At 28.9% G+C, this 18,814-nt stretch overlaps 3 protein-coding genes across 6 annotated transcripts in view; 2 read left to right on the top strand and 1 right to left on the bottom strand.

The window, feature by feature from the left end:
* The first annotated feature begins 3,278 nt into the window (after nt 1–3,278).
* Nucleotides 3,279–7,243, top strand: Cln7 (CLN7/MFS domain-containing 8). The gene is made up of 9 exons (XM_018547962.1): nt 3,279–3,310; nt 3,545–3,692; nt 3,787–4,030; nt 4,115–4,203; nt 4,580–4,799; nt 5,887–5,986; nt 6,231–6,365; nt 6,537–6,646; nt 6,762–7,243. The coding sequence occupies exons 1-9, from the start codon at nt 3,279–3,281 to the stop codon at nt 7,241–7,243; spliced, it is 1,560 nt and encodes a 519-aa protein (XP_018403464.1).
* Nucleotides 7,244–9,978: 2,735 nt separating this feature from the next.
* Nucleotides 9,979–11,859, bottom strand: LOC108780295 (zinc finger C4H2 domain-containing protein). 4 transcript variants are annotated; one of them, XM_018547946.1, is made up of 5 exons: nt 11,594–11,859; nt 11,328–11,499; nt 10,670–10,851; nt 10,334–10,558; nt 9,979–10,243 (listed from the first exon to the last, which is right to left on the bottom strand). In XM_018547946.1, the coding sequence occupies exons 1-5, from the start codon at nt 11,650–11,652 to the stop codon at nt 10,114–10,116; spliced, it is 768 nt and encodes a 255-aa protein (XP_018403448.1). In that variant the 5' UTR covers nt 11,653–11,859; the 3' UTR covers nt 9,979–10,113. The 4 variants fall into 4 exon arrangements, with proteins under 4 accessions (XP_018403448.1, XP_018403449.1, XP_018403451.1 ...); XM_018547947.1 differs by having other exon boundaries at nt 10,114–10,243; nt 10,343–10,558; XM_018547949.1 differs by having other exon boundaries at nt 10,114–10,243; nt 10,334–10,543.
* A 2,123-nt stretch (nt 11,860–13,982) lies between these two features.
* Nucleotides 13,983–18,814, top strand: part of Rab11 (RAS oncogene family member Rab11) — a 7,656-nt gene continuing 2,824 nt past the window's right edge. Inside the window, exons 1-4 of the mRNA XM_018547888.1 lie at nt 13,983–14,377; nt 16,555–16,750; nt 17,307–17,581; nt 18,305–18,461. Coding sequence (XP_018403390.1) covers nt 14,338–14,377; nt 16,555–16,750; nt 17,307–17,581; nt 18,305–18,441 — 648 coding nt within the window. The 5' untranslated portion in view covers nt 13,983–14,337 and the 3' untranslated portion in view covers nt 18,442–18,461. The remainder of the gene's footprint in view (nt 14,378–16,554; nt 16,751–17,306; nt 17,582–18,304; nt 18,462–18,814) is intronic.

Here is an 18,814-nt window from a genome sequence, read left to right as displayed (position 1 = left end):
TCAAGTTTGGCCGTTGCTTTGTCGATAAAATCGGCGCGCCGAATTAAATTTTCGGCGGCGGCGGAATCGGCGGATGATAATAATTTATCGGCGGTGGCGACGTGAAGCGGCGGCGCAGGAGTCTAGTTACGTGATTGAATAGCGGCAACATGAAAAGGTACCTTAAAGTATCACCGTTACATCTGTGTTCTGAAACTCATCAAAATAAGGAATGCTAACTTTTCTTACTACCTGGTGTCTATAAAGAATAGACCCGTAAAATTATCTCGTCTCTCAAATTATCTTTTATCTTAAATTGAGAAGAGAGTACAAGTCGATGTGTCGTAAACGAGAGTCGCGAAAGTATCATTTTCTAGATGGGAACGAGAAACAACGAGGGACTGAAATGCACTTATATTCTTTTGACATACTCCAAGGCATCCTATGATTGATTGTAAAGAACGAAGTCTATAGATCCCTCAGAATCAGCTGTTGAACATCGCACGTGTTTTCTTTTATTTTGTTGAGTCAGCAAATCGCTTATCGTGACATCGAGTTTAATTGAATAATGAAAGAGCGTGATTGCGTGATTCACTGTTTATTAACTAAGTATGGCCAAGAAAAACAGCGTTGTGTGAAAGAAGAGATCAAAGAAACGAGACCTTGAAGAATCATTTTACAGAAAATTGCTTCGATAATATACGGCTTCGTTTTAATATTTAACGTAAAGCGATAGAAGTGAAGATAGAATAGTGAAAAGTACGATATTCAGCGATGGAAGTTCTTTAAACGTCTGCTGTTACTATTAATAGATAAAATACATATGTTAGAACAAAATCTACACATTAATTTCGTAAGTAGAAATTGTAGGATAAAATTGTAGTACGATGTGATGTAATATGAAACGTTCCGAACATTCATTCTAAACGCGATATTTAATTGATATTTATATATTCTTTGTTACTCTTAGATTATTTTTTCAAATTAGTATTTTCATTAGTATTTTTTACAGAATTGTTGACATAATTTTTTAAATCTTTGCTTTATAATATTTATTAATAATTTTTTTCTTAATATTTTTATTTTATTTATAATAAAATTATTTCTTCTTTTTCTTGTTCATAAATATTTTTTACTAATTAAGTATATATTCTAATGCAATTTGTAGTACAATTATATTGTCATCTGTGAAAATATTATTTTACTTATGTATACATATTCAACATACATTGTTGTAGATATAATTACACTTTATCTTATGACTTTTAAGTGTATAATTGTACTTTATCTTTGTCATAACTTTTAATGATTTCTAATAATATGTAATTTTATGCATGGATATTTTTATTTTTAATATTTATAAAATGATACAAAAATGTCTAATATGTTATTACAAAATAAAAATGAATCACTTTATTTATATATAAATTATAAAAAATGAAAAATAAAAATGGGATATTAATTATTTTATTAAAATATGTACAAAAATTGTTTAAGAAATATATAAAGTAAAAAATATGCATATTAAAAAAAAACTGATTTAAAATATTTATTTTTATTCATTTTTCTTTCATTAAAGATAACTGTATTCTGAAAATATAATCTGTCAACACATTCAATTGGTTATATCTTATCAAGAGACACTATAATGTCTCCTATATATCATACACTGTAGTACATCTAAGTTTCATTAGCACCAACATTAAAACCCTGAGTTTTCTAATAATTATTATTTAAGAGCATTTTTATTAAGCTGTGTATATTAAAAGGGTTTCTAATTTTAAGACATAAACTTAGTGTATTTTATCTGTATATTATGTCCTAGTTTTTATATTTTTCATTATGTATATAATTAGCATTATTATAATATTAACCTCAATATAAATACAAGATTTAAAAATATCTTCATATTTTGTGTTATGGATAGAATTATGTACAATATATTTTTAATATAAACATTCAATTACATGTTTCTTTTTATTTATGCAATAGGTCGGTAATTTGTGTTGTATATTGATGCTTTGTACGAGTATTGAAATTTGTATTATTGAGATTTGTATAACAAATTTTCAATCCTTTAAATGTAGAAGAAGATAGTACGAAACATTTTTTTAATGGATCGTTTTAAGAAATTTTTTATCAAAAGGTAATTTTATTAAAGTTATTATTATTGATTATTAGAGATATATTATTACATATAAATATTGTTTATTGTGAAATAGTGATAATTATATTGTTAAGTAAAGCTAGAGTAGTTTTAAAAATATATGTTTTGAAGTTTTCACCATGTCTTCTTTTTCTTGTTCATAAATATTTTTTACTAATTAAGTATATATTCTAATGCAATTTGTAGTACAATTATATTGTCATCTGTGAAAATATTATTTTACTTATGTATACATATTCAACATACATTGTTGTAGATATAATTACACTTTATCTTATGACTTTTAAGTGTATAATTGTACTTTATCTTTGTCATAACTTTTAATGATTTCTAATAATATGTAATTTTATGCATGGATATTTTTATTTTTAATATTTATAAAATGATACAAAAATGTCTAATATGTTATTACAAAATAAAAATGAATCACTTTATTTATATATAAATTATAAAAAATGAAAAATAAAAATGGGATATTAATTATTTTATTAAAATATGTACAAAAATTGTTTAAGAAATATATGAAGTAAAAAATATGCATATTAAAAAAAAACTGATTTAAAATATTTATTTTTATTCATTTTTCTTTCATTAAAGATAACTGTATTCTGAAAATATAATCTGTCAACACATTCAATTGGTTATATCTTATCAAGAGACACTATAATGTCTCCTATATATCATACACTGTAGTACATCTAAGTTTCATTAGCACCAACATTAAAACCCTGAGTTTTCTAATAATTATTATTTAAGAGCATTTTTATTAAGCTGTGTATATTAAAAGGGTTTCTAATTTTAAGACATAAACTTAGTGTATTTTATCTGTATATTATGTCCTAGTTTTTATATTTTTCATTATGTATATAATTAGCATTATTATAATATTAACCTCAATATAAATACAAGATTTAAAAATATCTTCATATTTTGTGTTATGGATAGAATTATGTACAATATATTTTTAATATAAACATTCAATTACATGTTTCTTTTTATTTATGCAATAGGTCGGTAATTTGTGTTGTATATTGATGCTTTGTACGAGTATTGAAATTTGTATTATTGAGATTTGTATAACAAATTTTCAATCCTTTAAATGTAGAAGAAGATAGTACGAAACATTTTTTTAATGGATCGTTTTAAGAAATTTTTTATCAAAAGGTAATTTTATTAAAGTTATTATTATTGATTATTAGAGATATATTATTACATATAAATATTGTTTATTGTGAAATAGTGATAATTATATTGTTAAGTAAAGCTAGAGTAGTTTTAAAAATATATGTTTTGAAGTTTTCACCATTTTAAATATAAAATATCTAATGTATATTTCATATAAATGCATATATATATATATATATATATGTATAAACATAAGATATTAATTTTTTGTAGACAAACTGAACTACCTATTGACGATTTAGAGACTGAACTTGAAAGAAAAGAACGATGGAGGAGTGTTTACATGATTTATTTTACTATGTTCTTGATGTCACTTGGTTTCAGTATTATACTTACTGGAGTTTGGCCATACTTAGGCAAGGTATGTAGTATACATGACCAAGATATGTATTGATAATAAAGTTACTAAAAAAATTACAGTTACATATATTTAAATATGCTTATGGATGTTTCAGCTGGACCCTACTGCAGGAAAAGAATTTATGGGTTACGTAGTGGCAGCCAATCCACTTGGACAAATGTTGTTTTCGCCTTTGGTAGGTTGGTGGGGTAATAAAAGAGGATCAGTAAGATTGCCGCTTTTAGTAACTTTAGCACTGTTTACTATCGCATCAGCAGCTTATAGTATTCTTGAAATGATACCTGGTGATAAAAAGAGTTACATGCTTGTTGCTAGGTTTTTCGTTGGCGTTAGTTCCGGTAAGTTCTCTTTTCTAATTTTTATATCATATTAATATATATTTTGATTTTGAATTAATTGTAAATATATTTTATATTTTGCAGCTAATATTGCTGTAGCAAGATCTTATCTGTCTGCAGCTACAAAACTTTCAGAACGCACACATGCAGTTTCTATGGTATCTCTAGCACAGGTAATGTTTTGTTATTATATTTTTATATTAAAAGATAATATAAACATAATATATAGATCAAAAAATTATATTGTAATTTTTTTAATGTTATATTTATTAATTTAATACAATAGATCTGTTCTTTATTCCTGCATTGCCTGAACTGATTATTGTATATAGTGCAATAAGTTGAAATGAAACGTAATTCAACTTATTACTCGGTGTGCATCAGTTCAGATACTGCGGGAATAAAGAACAGACCAAATAATGATGACAATAATAATGAAATAATTTAATATTGTCTTACTAATAAAATTTGTACACTTTTATAAACAATATAACTAAATGTATATTGATTGAATACTTACATGTGATAAGAAAGCAATATATTTTATAGGTTCTAGGTTTTGTGGTAGGTCCTGGATTGCAGGCTGCTGTAACACCTCTTGGAGATCATGGTGTAACATTTCTTATGCTACCTTTAAATATGTACACAGTAGCTGGTTGGATTAATGTAATAATGGGAATTTTTAATTTTATCTTTTTATTACCATGGAATTTTAAGGAACATAAAATTGCAATAAAAGAAGCAATGCGTAATGAAGGTAAAACTACAGGTATGTGATAAATTCATAATATTTCTGTGACTAATCTTTAAATTTGATATTATATAAAGAATTGTAATAATTCATAAAATGGATTAATTTCATTCCACTTTTATACTACATATAAATATATCTTGTCTTAGATGTTTTATGATTTTATTTCTAACTCTCTATCAAGTTTTATTATATATATATATATACCGGGTAGGGCAATAACTTTGTCCACCTTGAATATCTTCGCTATTTTTAGAGATATGAAAATATTGTTATTACAAAAGTTGTAGGGCATCAAGAGAACTATAACATATGTTAGTCATAATTTTTTTTAGGTGGAGGCGCTTCTGAGATTTCAAGGTCAACTTCATTTTTTTAAATGGAATTATATGAATTTTTTTTCACTATATGATTCCCCTAATTATTCTGTACATAAAAGTATTAAGGTGGAGATATAAAAAAACCAATAGTTTACGAGATGTTTTACACATTCTTTTGGTGCATATTGACAAAAAATGTTTAATAATTCGTGAACTATTGACTTTTTGATAATCGTACCTTAATGCTTTTGTAAACAGTATAATGAGGTGAATCAATTGGTGTGAAGAAAACACATAGTTGCTTATTTCTAATTATCCATTTTGCAAACATATTTTTTTATAGCAACTATGCGTTTTCTTCACACCAATTGATTCATCTCATTATACTGTTTACAAAAGCATTAAGGTACGATTATCAACAAGTCAATAGTTCACGAGTTATTAAACATTTTTTGTCAATATGCACCAAAAGAATGTGTAAAATATCTCGTAAACTATTGGTTTTTTTATATCTCCACCTTAATACTTTTATGTACAGAATAATTAGGAGAATCATATAGTGAAAAAAAAATCATATAATTCCATTTAAAAAAATGAAGACCTTGAAATCTCCAAAGCGTCTCCACCTAAAAAAATGATGACTAGCATATGTTATAGTTCTCTTGATGCCCTACAACTTTTGTAATAACAATATTTTCATATCTCTGAAAATAGCGGAGATATTCAAAGTGGACAAAGTTACCCGGCATATACACACTATAAAATAGAATTCACTGCATTTGCAGAAAAAGAAACGTGGAAAGCTATAAAACCAGACTATTTAGCTGCATGGACTTTAATTTGTGGATTCTTTGTTTTGGTTTTTAATTTTGTTCTTCTTGAGACGTAAGTACATTTATTTACTGATTATAACAAAAAAAGCATTAAAGAGTGAATAATTGAAAATGAAACAAGAGAAAAAAATAACTGAAAAATTATAATATTCTATTTAAGAAAGCAAAACTAAGAACTAGATTTAAATGCTTTAATATCTGTTATAAAATAATGTTGAAATTATGATCATCGATTAAAATCTTGGTTTACCAAATAAAAATTTTGTTAACAAATATGTGTCATATTTTTTGTGTAGTCTTGGTACTTCTCTTACTATGGATCAATTTGCTTGGACTAAAAAGGAAGCGCTATATTATATGGGAATACTAATGAGCGTTGGAGCTGTGATAGCTTGTATTACATTTACTATGATTGGACCACTTTGTAAAAAGTAATTATATTTTGCAATTATAATTACTTTAAGATAAATAGCCAATAAGTAAGAATATTATTTTACCGCTTTTATATATATAACGTTTGATGATGACGTACAAGTAGGTAATATCTTTTACTTTATATGCTATATTATAATAAATAAAGTATGTACTTCTTTATATTGTAGATTTGCGGAACGAAAAGTAACGTTATGGGGTGGATTCTTCTTTATGATGATTGGACGAGTATTATGTATTCCATGGGGTCCAGATCCTCCTATAATTGGAGATTTTGGACGTGAGTATCTCTCTACTAAATAAAAAATATTTTTAAAACTATATTTTTATTAACTTAAATTTTTTATGTATATTATATGACAATTTTATAATAGAAGTGCTTCAATATCTTGTAGCATATAATAATATCACGACAGATGCCAATGGTACAGAAATCGTAGGATGCCCTATTACTCAAGAATGGTGCCTATATACTCCACAAATTACGATTACTCAATTTTTGATTGGTTACGCCTTTACATCTATAGGTTATCCTATAGGAGTTACCTTGATGCAAACAATATTTAGCAAAATTCTCGGTCCACGTCCACAAGGCGTATGGATGGGTTTAATGACAGGTGCGGGTTGTGCGTCTCGCGTTTTAGGTCCAGTATTTGTAGGCTTCATTTATACTCGTTTAGGAACATATCATACTTTTGGTATCACTGGCGTAATGATAATCATTTCCATGTTGTGGTTACAACTTGTAAATAAGCGTTTGATTGCACCAGAGTTAAAGAAAGACAATGAAGCGCCAAACAAACAAGAAAAAGATGTCGAAATTCCATTAGTTCATTTAAGATCTGATAATACTCAAACATCGCGTGAAGCTGTATAGTTAACGAAATCATCAATTCGATTGTGATAATTCAAGTTGTAACTTGATAGAGAAAATTACTTTTTGTGCAATGTGCAGTAAATTTTACATAAACATTATTTAATTAACAATGCAAATTAATTTATATTTTTATATACTGTATATACAAATTACTATTACATTTTTTAAATGTATAAATATTTTATAAAAATTTTATGCAGTTACATGCTAAATATGATCAAAAAATAAATGCCTTACTCAGAATAATTATAAATATAATAATAATCAGATAATAATAATTAAGAGAATGTTCATAAAATGCTCAAAACTTTTTAGTGATACAATTTGTTTAAGTTTTATTAAATTTTTTATATAAGTTCACAAATTGACTAATGTTATATTAATTATATTATAATATCATACTATAATATGATTAATTATAATATGACATTAAATGTTAATGAGACTTGGATTATGAAGTCGAAGAAGACTTGCCATATATAATGCAAATGGTATTCATAAACTATTCTTCCAGTATTTTTTGCTTGAAGAGAAGTTATAATTTTGAAATATTGCACTTTTAGTTTTTATTAGTATTAGGACTATATTTTTAATACTATAGTAATAATATTTACAATTATTAGTATTAGAACTATATTTTTAATACTATAGTAATAATATTTAAAAGCTTAATATTTTTAAGAAGATTAATACGTGTGCATATACAGATAAATACTAACGTACAAATTGTAAGTTTTATATATACTGAAATCTAATTCTTCAAGCATTTTTATTGATTGCAAAATATTAGAAAATAGCACAGAAAAGTAAATATCCTTATCAAATTATATTCTATACGCATTTTTGTATACTTATGTTGTTTTATATATTAAAATTACATATTTACCATTTTTAAATATTAAATTAACATTATGATTATATCTAAAAATCCAAATAATGTACAAATTTATAATATAATAGCATGTAAGAGCGCCATTATATTTTCTGAAATGTAGACTTATCCTGTTTAGCTGAATTTCTTCCATGGTTTATTTTTCCTCTTTTTCTTTTCATGTTAGAGACGAAAGGAAAAGATGAATTGTGCAAGAAGTTCAGCTAAAAAGGATTTAGTTTAAGAAAATATATATATAATATACATATATACAAATATACATTAGACCGTAATATAAATAGCAGGTGATATGAAATTTGATTGTGTACTAAGCAATTATCAAAGACTTATTAATGAATTGAATTCTTTTTCAAAAATATTTTGTTACTAGTATAATACCGTAATTTTACATAGCACATAGCTATATCCTATATCACAACTACGGTCTAAACACCCACGCGCACGAAAACACTGTTCACGCACTAAATGGCAAAGCATAAATTTAATGATATTGTTATGGTATTGGAACGCGGTCTTTCCGCCTTGTTTTTCGCGTGAATTAGACCATAGTCGTGTGATTTTAGACCCTAGTTATGTGAAATTACGGTAATCATTTTTGCTCAAAATACATTTGATGTTGGAATGTTTATGAGATTGTTGTAACATTTATAAATTGCATAGTTTGTTAGTTGCTTACACAAGCTTAACGTAAATGCAACATAAATCAATGCAAGAGTGTAAAAGAGGTACAGTCTGCTTTTTACTTTTTCGTGTAGCTTAAAGAGCAAAGACTGACCTAACTAAAATTTTATAAAATTGTTTTATCTTAAGAAATGAATAGTTGATATTACACAGCAATAGGTATTACTGCTAATTACTGTTTAACTTTTTTAATGAATATTTCAAAAGATAATATTGTAAAAAATAATACAAAAGACAATAATGATAAAAACAATTTACATTTATCTTTATCAAGTTATAATTAAATATATTTTAAAGAATAACTGTCTTGAATGAAATAAATGAAATAAAAACTTGATATAGTAAATCTTAAAATATAATTGACATTATAAAAAGAAATATGAGCTATACATATTTTTAAAGTGCAATTAAATTATAAATACATAAGCCAAGGCTTAATATTAAAAAAATGTAATATTGTAAGATAATATATAGGTAACTCTAAAAATTTTTGTAAGATGACATATATGTTCAACATTTTATGCAAATTTTTTTTATATTCGACAAAATAACAAAATATTTGAATTGTAAAAAAATTGTCAACATTGCAGAAATGACAATCAAAAGTTAATGGCTGTAATATCTAGTACAATAATGTTTTCATCACATAAAAAGTATATGAAATTAAAAGATTAATATATTTCTTATGAAATAATAAAGAATTATTTTATTTATGTATTTATATATATGGAAATTTTCAGTGTTACCTACATATATATAGGTATATTTTCTAATATTTCAATGATAAATAAAACTGTGTATGTGGTATTTACATTATTACATTTTAACTAATGAAAATAAAAGTTACAATAAATAATTTGTATTACCCTTCTTTGTAAATACCAATTCTTTTCTAGTTTATTTTAACAATAACGAAAATTATTAGAATACACTAATACATAAATTTCTCAATACTCGATACAGACAATGATAAATTAAATCGGTTGTCAAATATTAAATTTGCATTTTTATTTTTTATTATAGTAGAAATTATTTAACTATCTCTTCTTACATTCTTTTTATTTGTAACATACGTGAATACAATAAAATCTTTAATTCTAAAAAAAAAAGCTGTCAAAAAATGACACATTATGTAAACATATAGATTCTCATAAATGCTGTGCTATCACTTATAAATGCTAATGATACGATAAGAGTGCATGATTACCATGGATTATAAAAATGATTAATACATGTCTTTTCTTAACATGAATTGTAGAAATGCGGATTATTCATACAAATAGTCATAGAATTATAATTAATCTTTCTTCTTTGGTTTCTTAGGATTACGCGATCGCGATTTTGCTTTGCAGAGTGGACAAATTGGTGCATTCCTATGAATTTGTTGATGGCACGAAAGACAAGACTTCATTGGCGGTGGTTGTTGCCTGCAAAACGATAGAGATATTGTATTACAAAAATACGAAGTAATTTTTTTCAATTTTACATAAAAAATATAATAAGGGGACGAGATATACCAGTGGTACCTGAATGTTGGAGCGGGTGGCCCTGGGGCTGGCGGTAATGGTCTGGGCTCTGGTTTACTCGGCCCTTGAAGTGGTTGTGGAGCTAGAAAAGGTGTAGAACTACCTGGATGCCCAGGATGGTGTAGTCCAAGTGGTGGTAACAAGTCATCACCTCGTACCTCTACTCTCCATTCTGCCTTTTGCATTGGGCGTTCAAAGTAACTATGAACAAACCGTCTACACAATAAAAGTTTGACTCAGCTCAGTCTATAATGTTAATCTCCACTTATTGGTTGTTACTAGATGCAACTCTCTACTGTTGATCTTCATGATAATAAAGATACTTACTCAGGAGAGATAAGATCCGACTCAGTCTCGTACAATTCTGGTAATCTCTCCAAACCCAAGAATTCTCTGCGCATACGGTCAATATCATGTTTCAGCGGTTGATAATCATTGTTATGTATCAGTTTAGCAGTTTCCCTCGCCCTGTTACGTGCTTCTTCTGCTTGTTTGATCACTGACTCCATCTAATTAAGAGTAAGCTTTATTATTAATGATTCCATGTAGTTTCAATATGTTCCATATAATTATATTGTGGTTATATTTCAAAATTCACTGCCATGTTTTTTTTAGCTGAATTTCTTGCATAATTTAATTTTCTCTTTTTTATGTTGGAGAGAGAAAGAGAAAGGATAAACTATGCAATAAATTCAACTAAAAAGAACAAATTAGTAACAAAACTATAGTCCTGAAATATAGATTTTTAATGTACAATATATCCTCTAGAAAGCACATAGATAAACTATAGATTTTTAACTGGTAATCAATTTTGAAATGCAGTCTCTATCTTTGGGTCTGCTTTTTATTCCTGCACTAAAAGACTGCATTAAAACTTTTTCTTACTTCGGCTTAATATCAAACATATACCTATTTTACTTTAAAAGTGCATACTAGGTATAAAAAACAGATCTTTGCTTATGGAAACAAAAACCAAGCAATTCACCGCATTAATGTCTGCATGTATCTGGCGTAATTCTTCTACATGTGCCATTTTCTCTTGCATCAACAAGTCCATCTCCTGCTTGTATTCTAATAAACATTTCTCCTCCTGTTCGGTCTGTTCCACTTCTTGCAATATCCTCTGTTTCAGTTTCTCTAATTGAAGGGTCTTGGATCTGCAAGGAGCACAAAAAATGGAACATCCAGTCAAATAAATTTCTTATGCAATGTATGAAAGAACAAGTGTCAAAGGAAACTGCATCCTTATACCTAATGTCTTTTAAAGCTTCCAATTTTGCAAAAATCACTGCCGTTTCAGACGCCGACATGCCGGAGATTAATCCTCGTAATTTACGATTGCTTAGAGTTTCACGGAATTTCAACAGCGATTGCCACCGAACTCGAGTTCGACTACTGCATATTCAAATTCAATATCGGAGCGATTAACGCGATTAGCGAGAAACAAAAAACGCGTTTCACAGGAAGGGAGTTACTCCGGAAGTAACGCGCGATTAAAAGGCTTTCGTGAACCGGGACTTTGGCGAAGCTGTTTGACAGAATTATCAAACAGCAGTCGCGAGAACACAGCGGACTCGGTTCATCAATCGCTTTTTTTTCTTTTCATCCGCGTAAGATAGCAAACTTGAAATCTGTGCAACGAGATGAACGCGACGCGCCATCTGGGATGCTGAGGCTCGTAATCTCGACAGGCGCTCTAATTCAATTTTCCATGATTTTTTTCACGCATCCTGCAATCTTCGGATGATTTGCGATTCGCAAAATTAACAATGGAATTCCACTTAATTTCGTGTAATTTTATTTAATTCTATTAAATATTACAAAGATTGAAAAATCGCGTGTATGTATAAATGAGATACGCACATTGAAATGCAAATCGAGACAGCAAAATGTGCGGTTTATAAAATCATAAATAAATCTCATTTTGAAAGACAAATACACGTTTTAGATATATTCATTTGTTTCTTGAAAATTTTTGTGTCTTCGTCGAGCCGTACATGTTTCATATAATTACATTTAAAACAATTTATAAGTATACTGCGGATTAATTATAGTGATAAATTTGGATAAATTTAAAGGACAAAATTATAAACAGTCACGTTTCTTCATATGGTCATTTTATAACAAGTTAAACAATACAAGAAATTAATAATTTCATTTGATTTTTTGAAATATTACGGTATTTTTTTATTCGATATATTGCATAAGAGTATAAAGACTGCAATTTATGGGTAAAACGAATATATTAGTCATCATAATAACGTCGTTAATGTCTACGTTAATTATGTCCATTTCTATATATTGTATCCATTTCAATTTTTTTTTATTCTCGGTTTAACTTACTTATTTTATATCGTTTTATATATTTTTTTAATAAAAATTAGTAATAATGAACAATCTAGAAATTAGAAAAAAGATAAAAAGTAAGCAGAACTAAAATTAAAGTTAATTTACAAAGATATGAGTCTGATCGATTTCGCGTTTATTTTATACGATTTATATAATAAAGATCGCGTACAGTATACATATGATATATAATTGCTTCAGTTATTTAAGAATCGAACGGCTATATTTAGCACAAACGCATGAAGAGATATATATGAATATTAATGTACCATTGATCCCTATTTAACCCTGGAATAGAACGAAGTGACGTATACCACCTAGCTTTTTTTCTTAATAATACTTCGCTCCGATAAAATGTCCATAATTCAGCTCTATTACTCTATTATCTCTCGATATTGCGTAATTTCAACGCATGACGCGTTTCTGTCAATTAAATAAAGACGATTCAATTTTATTTTATTTAAGTATATAATGAAATAAATATAATAGTTAATAAATATAATGTTAACAAATAATTAAAATGTTCGTTGATGTTTATAAAATAAATGTCAAATTTGCTATAACTCGACAAAGTGCCGAAAAGTACGAAATCTATTTTCAAAACTTGTTAAAATTGTGGCATGTAAACTGAAAGTATGATTAAATTTTTAGTTTTATTTGCATGATCGGTTTGTTTTTGTATTTATTTATTCAAATAATGTAAATAACGGGCTTATTCTTGAAAGAAAATGAAAATTACAAAAGTGAGCAAATTCATCAGAAATTGATTAATAAAGTTATAAATATTACAAATAAATACTCGCTTTTATCATTTTATTTCGTTTCAAGAACTATAATAACTTCCTAGTTTCTTTTTTTTTAATTTCCTCCCATTTTCACGAATTTTCTATCTTCTTTATCTTTCACCAGTATCTTATCGACAATGGTAAACGTTACCAGTTTCGAGGAAACGAAAGTAAACGTAGATGGCTCTACGTGCACCATTCTCCATCAAAATTCACGAGATCGCCAATTTCAATTTGTCTTGACGAAATCGATCGTTGGATAGAAAATCGTCACAATTCAACGAACAGGAGCAACATGAAGGATTGAAAAGAAGGGGAATAAAGCGCCGAGGGTGTGACGCGAAGCAGGCAAGCAACCCTCGTAAATCTCCGTTCCCCCCTCGATTTTGGCCCAGGGTGCGCGTCCCCTCGGAGATTCCCGTTTTCAAGCGCTCGCGGTCGAGCGCGCGCGCACACGCGCACGCGCCCGAAGATTGCGCGTGCGCGATCCGTCAGGCCCTGGAGGGGCGTAGAAAGGAGGCCATATTGTACAGTTAAATTGAAAGAACGAAAATAATTGTATCGCCGTCGGCCGATCGCTCGCGCCCGCACCGCCATCGGTCCCCCCCGGTCTTCTATTCCCCCGTTATCGTTCGCGTACGACGGCGAATCCCTTTGCCAAGGTTTTGCGTGCTCGTCCGCGGCGGAGCCAAGAGAAGCGAGAGAGCTACGAGCACACACACACACGGGAGCCAATCGGCGGCTCCTCGGCCTTCTCTGCCCTTTGTATATAAGCCATACGTCGTCGCAGTAGCGCGGTTCCAATCCCCCGGGGGTAACCGAAGTCGGTTCGCTGAGAAGTGCTTGTTGCTTGCTGCGGTCAAGATGGGCACTCGGGACGACGAGTACGATTATTTATTTAAAGGTAAATCGCCACTCTTTTCCTTTTCTTTCTCACGCCCTTTTTTCCTCCTATCTTTCTCTTTCTCTCTCGGAGATATGTGACTAATTTTTTTTTTCTTTTCATACTCGGAAGATGCTCTCCATCGTGACTTTTGTCCTGTCCGATCGACGGCTATCGTTCCCATTTTCCCCGCGGCGACGACGTACGTCACGCCAAACGTCACCCCGTGAACGACGACCGATCGTTCGCTCGCGATCGCCTGTCCGTAGCGAAACGCCGCGCGCGATGACATCAGAAATGATGACCCACCATCGCGGCTATGTCCCGCGAGGAGAGCGTCTTGTCGTGATTCCTCGGGGCGACTTGGTCGACGATTTCGGACCTTCTTTAGATGTTCCACCGTTTCCTTCTGCCTTCTCCCTCCCGCCCATAACTACTCGGCTGTTCTTTCCCCGCGCCGAGAAAAACGCCCGCGATTTATACATTACGTATGTAATTGGGCGCGATATAGGCATGTATCGAATATGTGTGATGGTGTTATATCCGTTGTACGTCGTGCGGGTATATACACGCGTGAATCCGTGTGCGTGTGACATGTTTGAAATTTCTTTCGGCCTTGTCATTCCGCATCATCTGCACTTTCGTAGAACAGAAGGAGAGACAGAGAAAGAGTGAGAGAGGGGGGAGGGAAGGGAAAGAGAAAGAGAAAGAGAACAAAGATACTAGAAACGCTATCGCCAGCTCTCTCTCGTCAGCTGGTCGTATCCATCTAAGGGATCCGGACGCACTGTGTGAAAAGCACAAGCAATAAAAACAGGGAATATCACACAGATAATATACTTTGACCTATCCAGAAACCATGTATTAATGCCACAGACCATATTATAACCATTAGACCAGACCATATTATTACCATTCTCTATTATCTATGCTTTTTATTGTGTCTGAGTCTTTATTTTTTATTGATTTTTTGAGACAGTTTAACTCCACACCTATGAAGGGTTTGAAGATACGTAGAACCATTCGGTTATTTACTGCTGTTTTTATGGGATGCTTCCATCAATTTGGTCGATCTTGACCCTTGACTTAATATATAATAGGATATAATGTAAGCATATATTGTATTTGCTCACTGCCACTGTCGTGATCTGAATACACATTGTACAGGAGGCAGATGAGTTGGATTAATTTAATTTTTTTTAACTTTTTTTATTAATTATCATAATTTATATGCAAAATCGATTTTATAGAGCTGATTTTAAAGATAGAAATTCTATATGCAACAAACCTATTTCAATGTATTGTGAAATAATTAAATATTTAATAAAAATTTAACTTTAGATAAATGAATAAGTATGTATTATATAATATAATGTATGGTGTGTACATGTATACGAGCACATACATCAAGTTTATATTTCTTACTTCGAAAGAGCAAATGTAGAATGAGAGACCAATAAGATCCCTGCCATGCCTTATTTTCTATGCTCTTGAATTGTTTGAATAACAATCTATAGAAAGAATAGTCATACATACTAGATATGTATGCCTTACATGATCATGATGTGTCACTGATTCACTGATACCTCTGACACATTTATTCATTTATCTAAAGCTACATTTTTTTCTGAATATTTACTTTTATTATTTAATGATTCTTTATTTTATGTACCTAATGGTAATTGTAAAATTTCAATTTTTATTTTATTGTTGTACAGAAATTATTTGATTTGTGAAAATCTATTGATAAAGTTATTTGCTTTATAAGCAGACTTGTCTATTTTATAATATATAGTTTTAAAATATATAGTTTTTATATAAATGACTGTTAAATAAAGAAAATTGTTCCAGATATTTTAAAATGTAATATATAAAATGTATATTTGTCTATTTTATATATATATATATACTGTAAAATTTATATTTATTTTAGTTATACATTCGAAGATAATACAAAGCACTAAAAAATTCCTAATTGTCATTATCTTCAGATAATAATGATGGCAATTATATGTACCTATAATCTCTTAATATTTTTAAGCAGTTGTAATCAAACAACTGCATGTAATCTAATATATCTAAAATATACTACTATTTACTATAAAACTATTACGGAATATTTCTTTCAATAATTTTGTTAATCTCAAAATTTAATCGTTACAGAACATCTGTCTAATTAATTCTGTATGTCTTTTCAGTTGTTCTCATTGGAGATTCCGGAGTAGGAAAAAGTAATCTCCTATCTCGATTTACAAGAAACGAATTCAATTTGGAATCAAAGTCTACTATCGGAGTCGAGTTTGCAACGCGCAGTATACAAGTAGATGGTAAAACCATTAAAGCCCAAATTTGGGATACGGCTGGGCAAGAGCGTTATCGTGCGATTACCTCTGCGTAAGTGTAATTTTACATATTTAGGATAAAACATACGAAGATAATAATTATTTATTTATCGAATTATTTTAATGTTATTATATGAATTATAACATGAAAGTTATATTTGTTCTTTAAATTAATTGATAGAATGTTATAAGAGAGGGGGAAGAAGGGGAAGAGAGAGAGAGAGTTAACTTTTTTAAATAAAGTTATATTTTATAGATAATAATAATAATTATTATTATTAGAACGATTACACAATATTCAGATATTCTCGTAATTAAATTGAAAAGAATAAGTTTGTGAAAGTTTCATATATTACGATCCAGTTGAGCTTAATAGAAAAATTAGAATTAATTATGTATTAACGAGACTTCAAAATTCTTTTACGTTCAATATTTTACTTTCAAAGTAATTATATTGTATAATTAAACTTTTATTATTTTTTTAATTAAGTGTTTTTAAAAAATACAAAAAGATACAAAAAAGTGTAGAAACTTATTCACTTAAAATTGGCATTCACATTAAACTTAATATATGACAAATATATCAATAATCTGTTTCTAATTACTAGATATTATCGCGGAGCAGTTGGTGCACTACTCGTATATGACATTGCAAAACATCTCACGTATGAAAATGTAGAAAGATGGTTACGAGAATTACGGGACCATGCTGACCAGAATATTGTGATCATGTTAGTGGGAAATAAGTCAGACTTAAGGCATCTGCGTGCTGTTCCAACTGACGAGGCTAAAGCGTTTGCTGAGAAAAATGGTTTATCTTTCATTGAAACATCCGCTTTAGATTCTACTAACGTTGAGACAGCGTTTCAAAACATACTAACAGGTAACTCTTTCATAATAAAGGATAACACATTGTTATGTAAATTGGAATTTGTTTTCGAAACGGATTACAATTTCACATTTTTTCCACTCAAAAAACTTTTTAATACATTTCTTATAAATTTAGATATATATAGAATATGAATCAAGATTTGACTATATACCTTCTATTTAGAGACAAGTTAACATAATCATTATCTTTCTTGGCATTCAGTGAATAACAAAAATAGAACGTTACTTGTGTCGAGACTTGTATTATTAAATAAAAAGTAAATAGTCTTCTTACTAATAGTCTTTCCTATAGAACCTTATCCAATTTTGTTACAACATTAAAATTAGCATACATTGAGTTGATTATTAAACATTGGAAATCATGTTAAAATCATAATGGCTAATATATTTTGGTATCTTTTCTATGAAAACAGTTATCAATGATATGTATGTGTTATAGATATTATAATTTTTGGTATTATAAAATATAGAATTTTTTTATTTCATGAGATAGGTAGCTAAAATTGCAATATTATAATAGAATTAAAATTGTATGTTTTTCATGTATATGCATAATATTTGTGTTAAAATACTATTATAATATAATATTTAAATATTTTTTCAATGTTTAATATATATTACATTTTATTAAGATAAAGACTTACCTGTATCAGATTTAATGTTTATTTTGTAATAATCATATTTTATTATTTAACAAAATTTTTTATTTTTGTAGAAATATACAGAATCGTATCGCAAAAACAGATACGAGACCCACCTGAAGGTGATACAATCCGGCCACAAAATGTAGAACAAATTGAAGTCAAACCAACGATGAATGCTGAGGGAGTGCGTAAGCAGTGCTGCCAGTGACTCACCTTGTTGCTTAAAATGTGTGTACACATATATACAGTATGAATATCATGGAAGTACAGTTGGGGATAATATTTAATTTCTAATGGAAAAGATTTCGTTTATGATGCAGTAAAAAATTTCTGGAATGATCATTTGTATAATAGGATAGATTTAATATAAGAAAACTATATGGTTAGTTTATTATGTTATTATAATGTTAACTTGATTGTAAATTGAGTTAATTTTAACATATATCAAAATTAAATATTGCTAAAGACACTTCTATGTTTTTTTCATTCCAATAATTTGTGTTCTGTATACTGTTGACCGTTGAAGTACTGAATCATTTATTTCTATCATGTATGTCACATATAACTAGAGAGAGAGAGAG

The sequence above is a fragment of the Cyphomyrmex costatus genome, unplaced genomic scaffold, assembly GCF_001594065.2.
Source record: "Cyphomyrmex costatus isolate MS0001 unplaced genomic scaffold, Ccosl1.0 scaffold69, whole genome shotgun sequence".
In the NCBI taxonomy this organism is placed as follows: Eukaryota; Metazoa; Arthropoda; class Insecta; order Hymenoptera; family Formicidae; genus Cyphomyrmex; species Cyphomyrmex costatus.
The sequence above is the reverse complement of the archived record's forward strand: the minus strand, read 5'-3'. Positions and strand labels throughout refer to the sequence as shown.

What these genes read in the sequence shown, in the direction of transcription:
- Cln7 (XM_018547962.1), top strand. Translation starts at nt 3,279, where the DNA reads ATGGATCGTTTTAAGAAATTTTTTATCAAAAG. An exon ending in AATTTTGTTCTTCTTGAGAC is followed by an intron (nt 5,987 to 6,230) that starts GTAAGTACATTT and finishes TTTTTTGTGTAG; the next exon opens with TCTTGGTACTTCTCTTACTA. An exon ending in ATTGGACCACTTTGTAAAAA is followed by an intron (nt 6,366 to 6,536) that starts GTAATTATATTT and finishes TTTATATTGTAG; the next exon opens with ATTTGCGGAACGAAAAGTAA.
- LOC108780295 (XM_018547946.1), bottom strand. Translation starts at nt 11,652, where the DNA reads ATGTCGGCGTCTGAAACGGCAGTGATTTTTGCAAAATTGGAAGCTTTA. An exon ending in GAAGCTTTAAAAGACATTAG is followed by an intron (nt 11,500 to 11,593) that starts GTATAAGGATGC and finishes TGCTCCTTGCAG; the next exon opens with ATCCAAGACCCTTCAATTAG. An exon ending in TACATGCAGACATTAATGCG is followed by an intron (nt 10,852 to 11,327) that starts GTGAATTGCTTG and finishes ACTCTTAATTAG; the next exon opens with ATGGAGTCAGTGATCAAACA.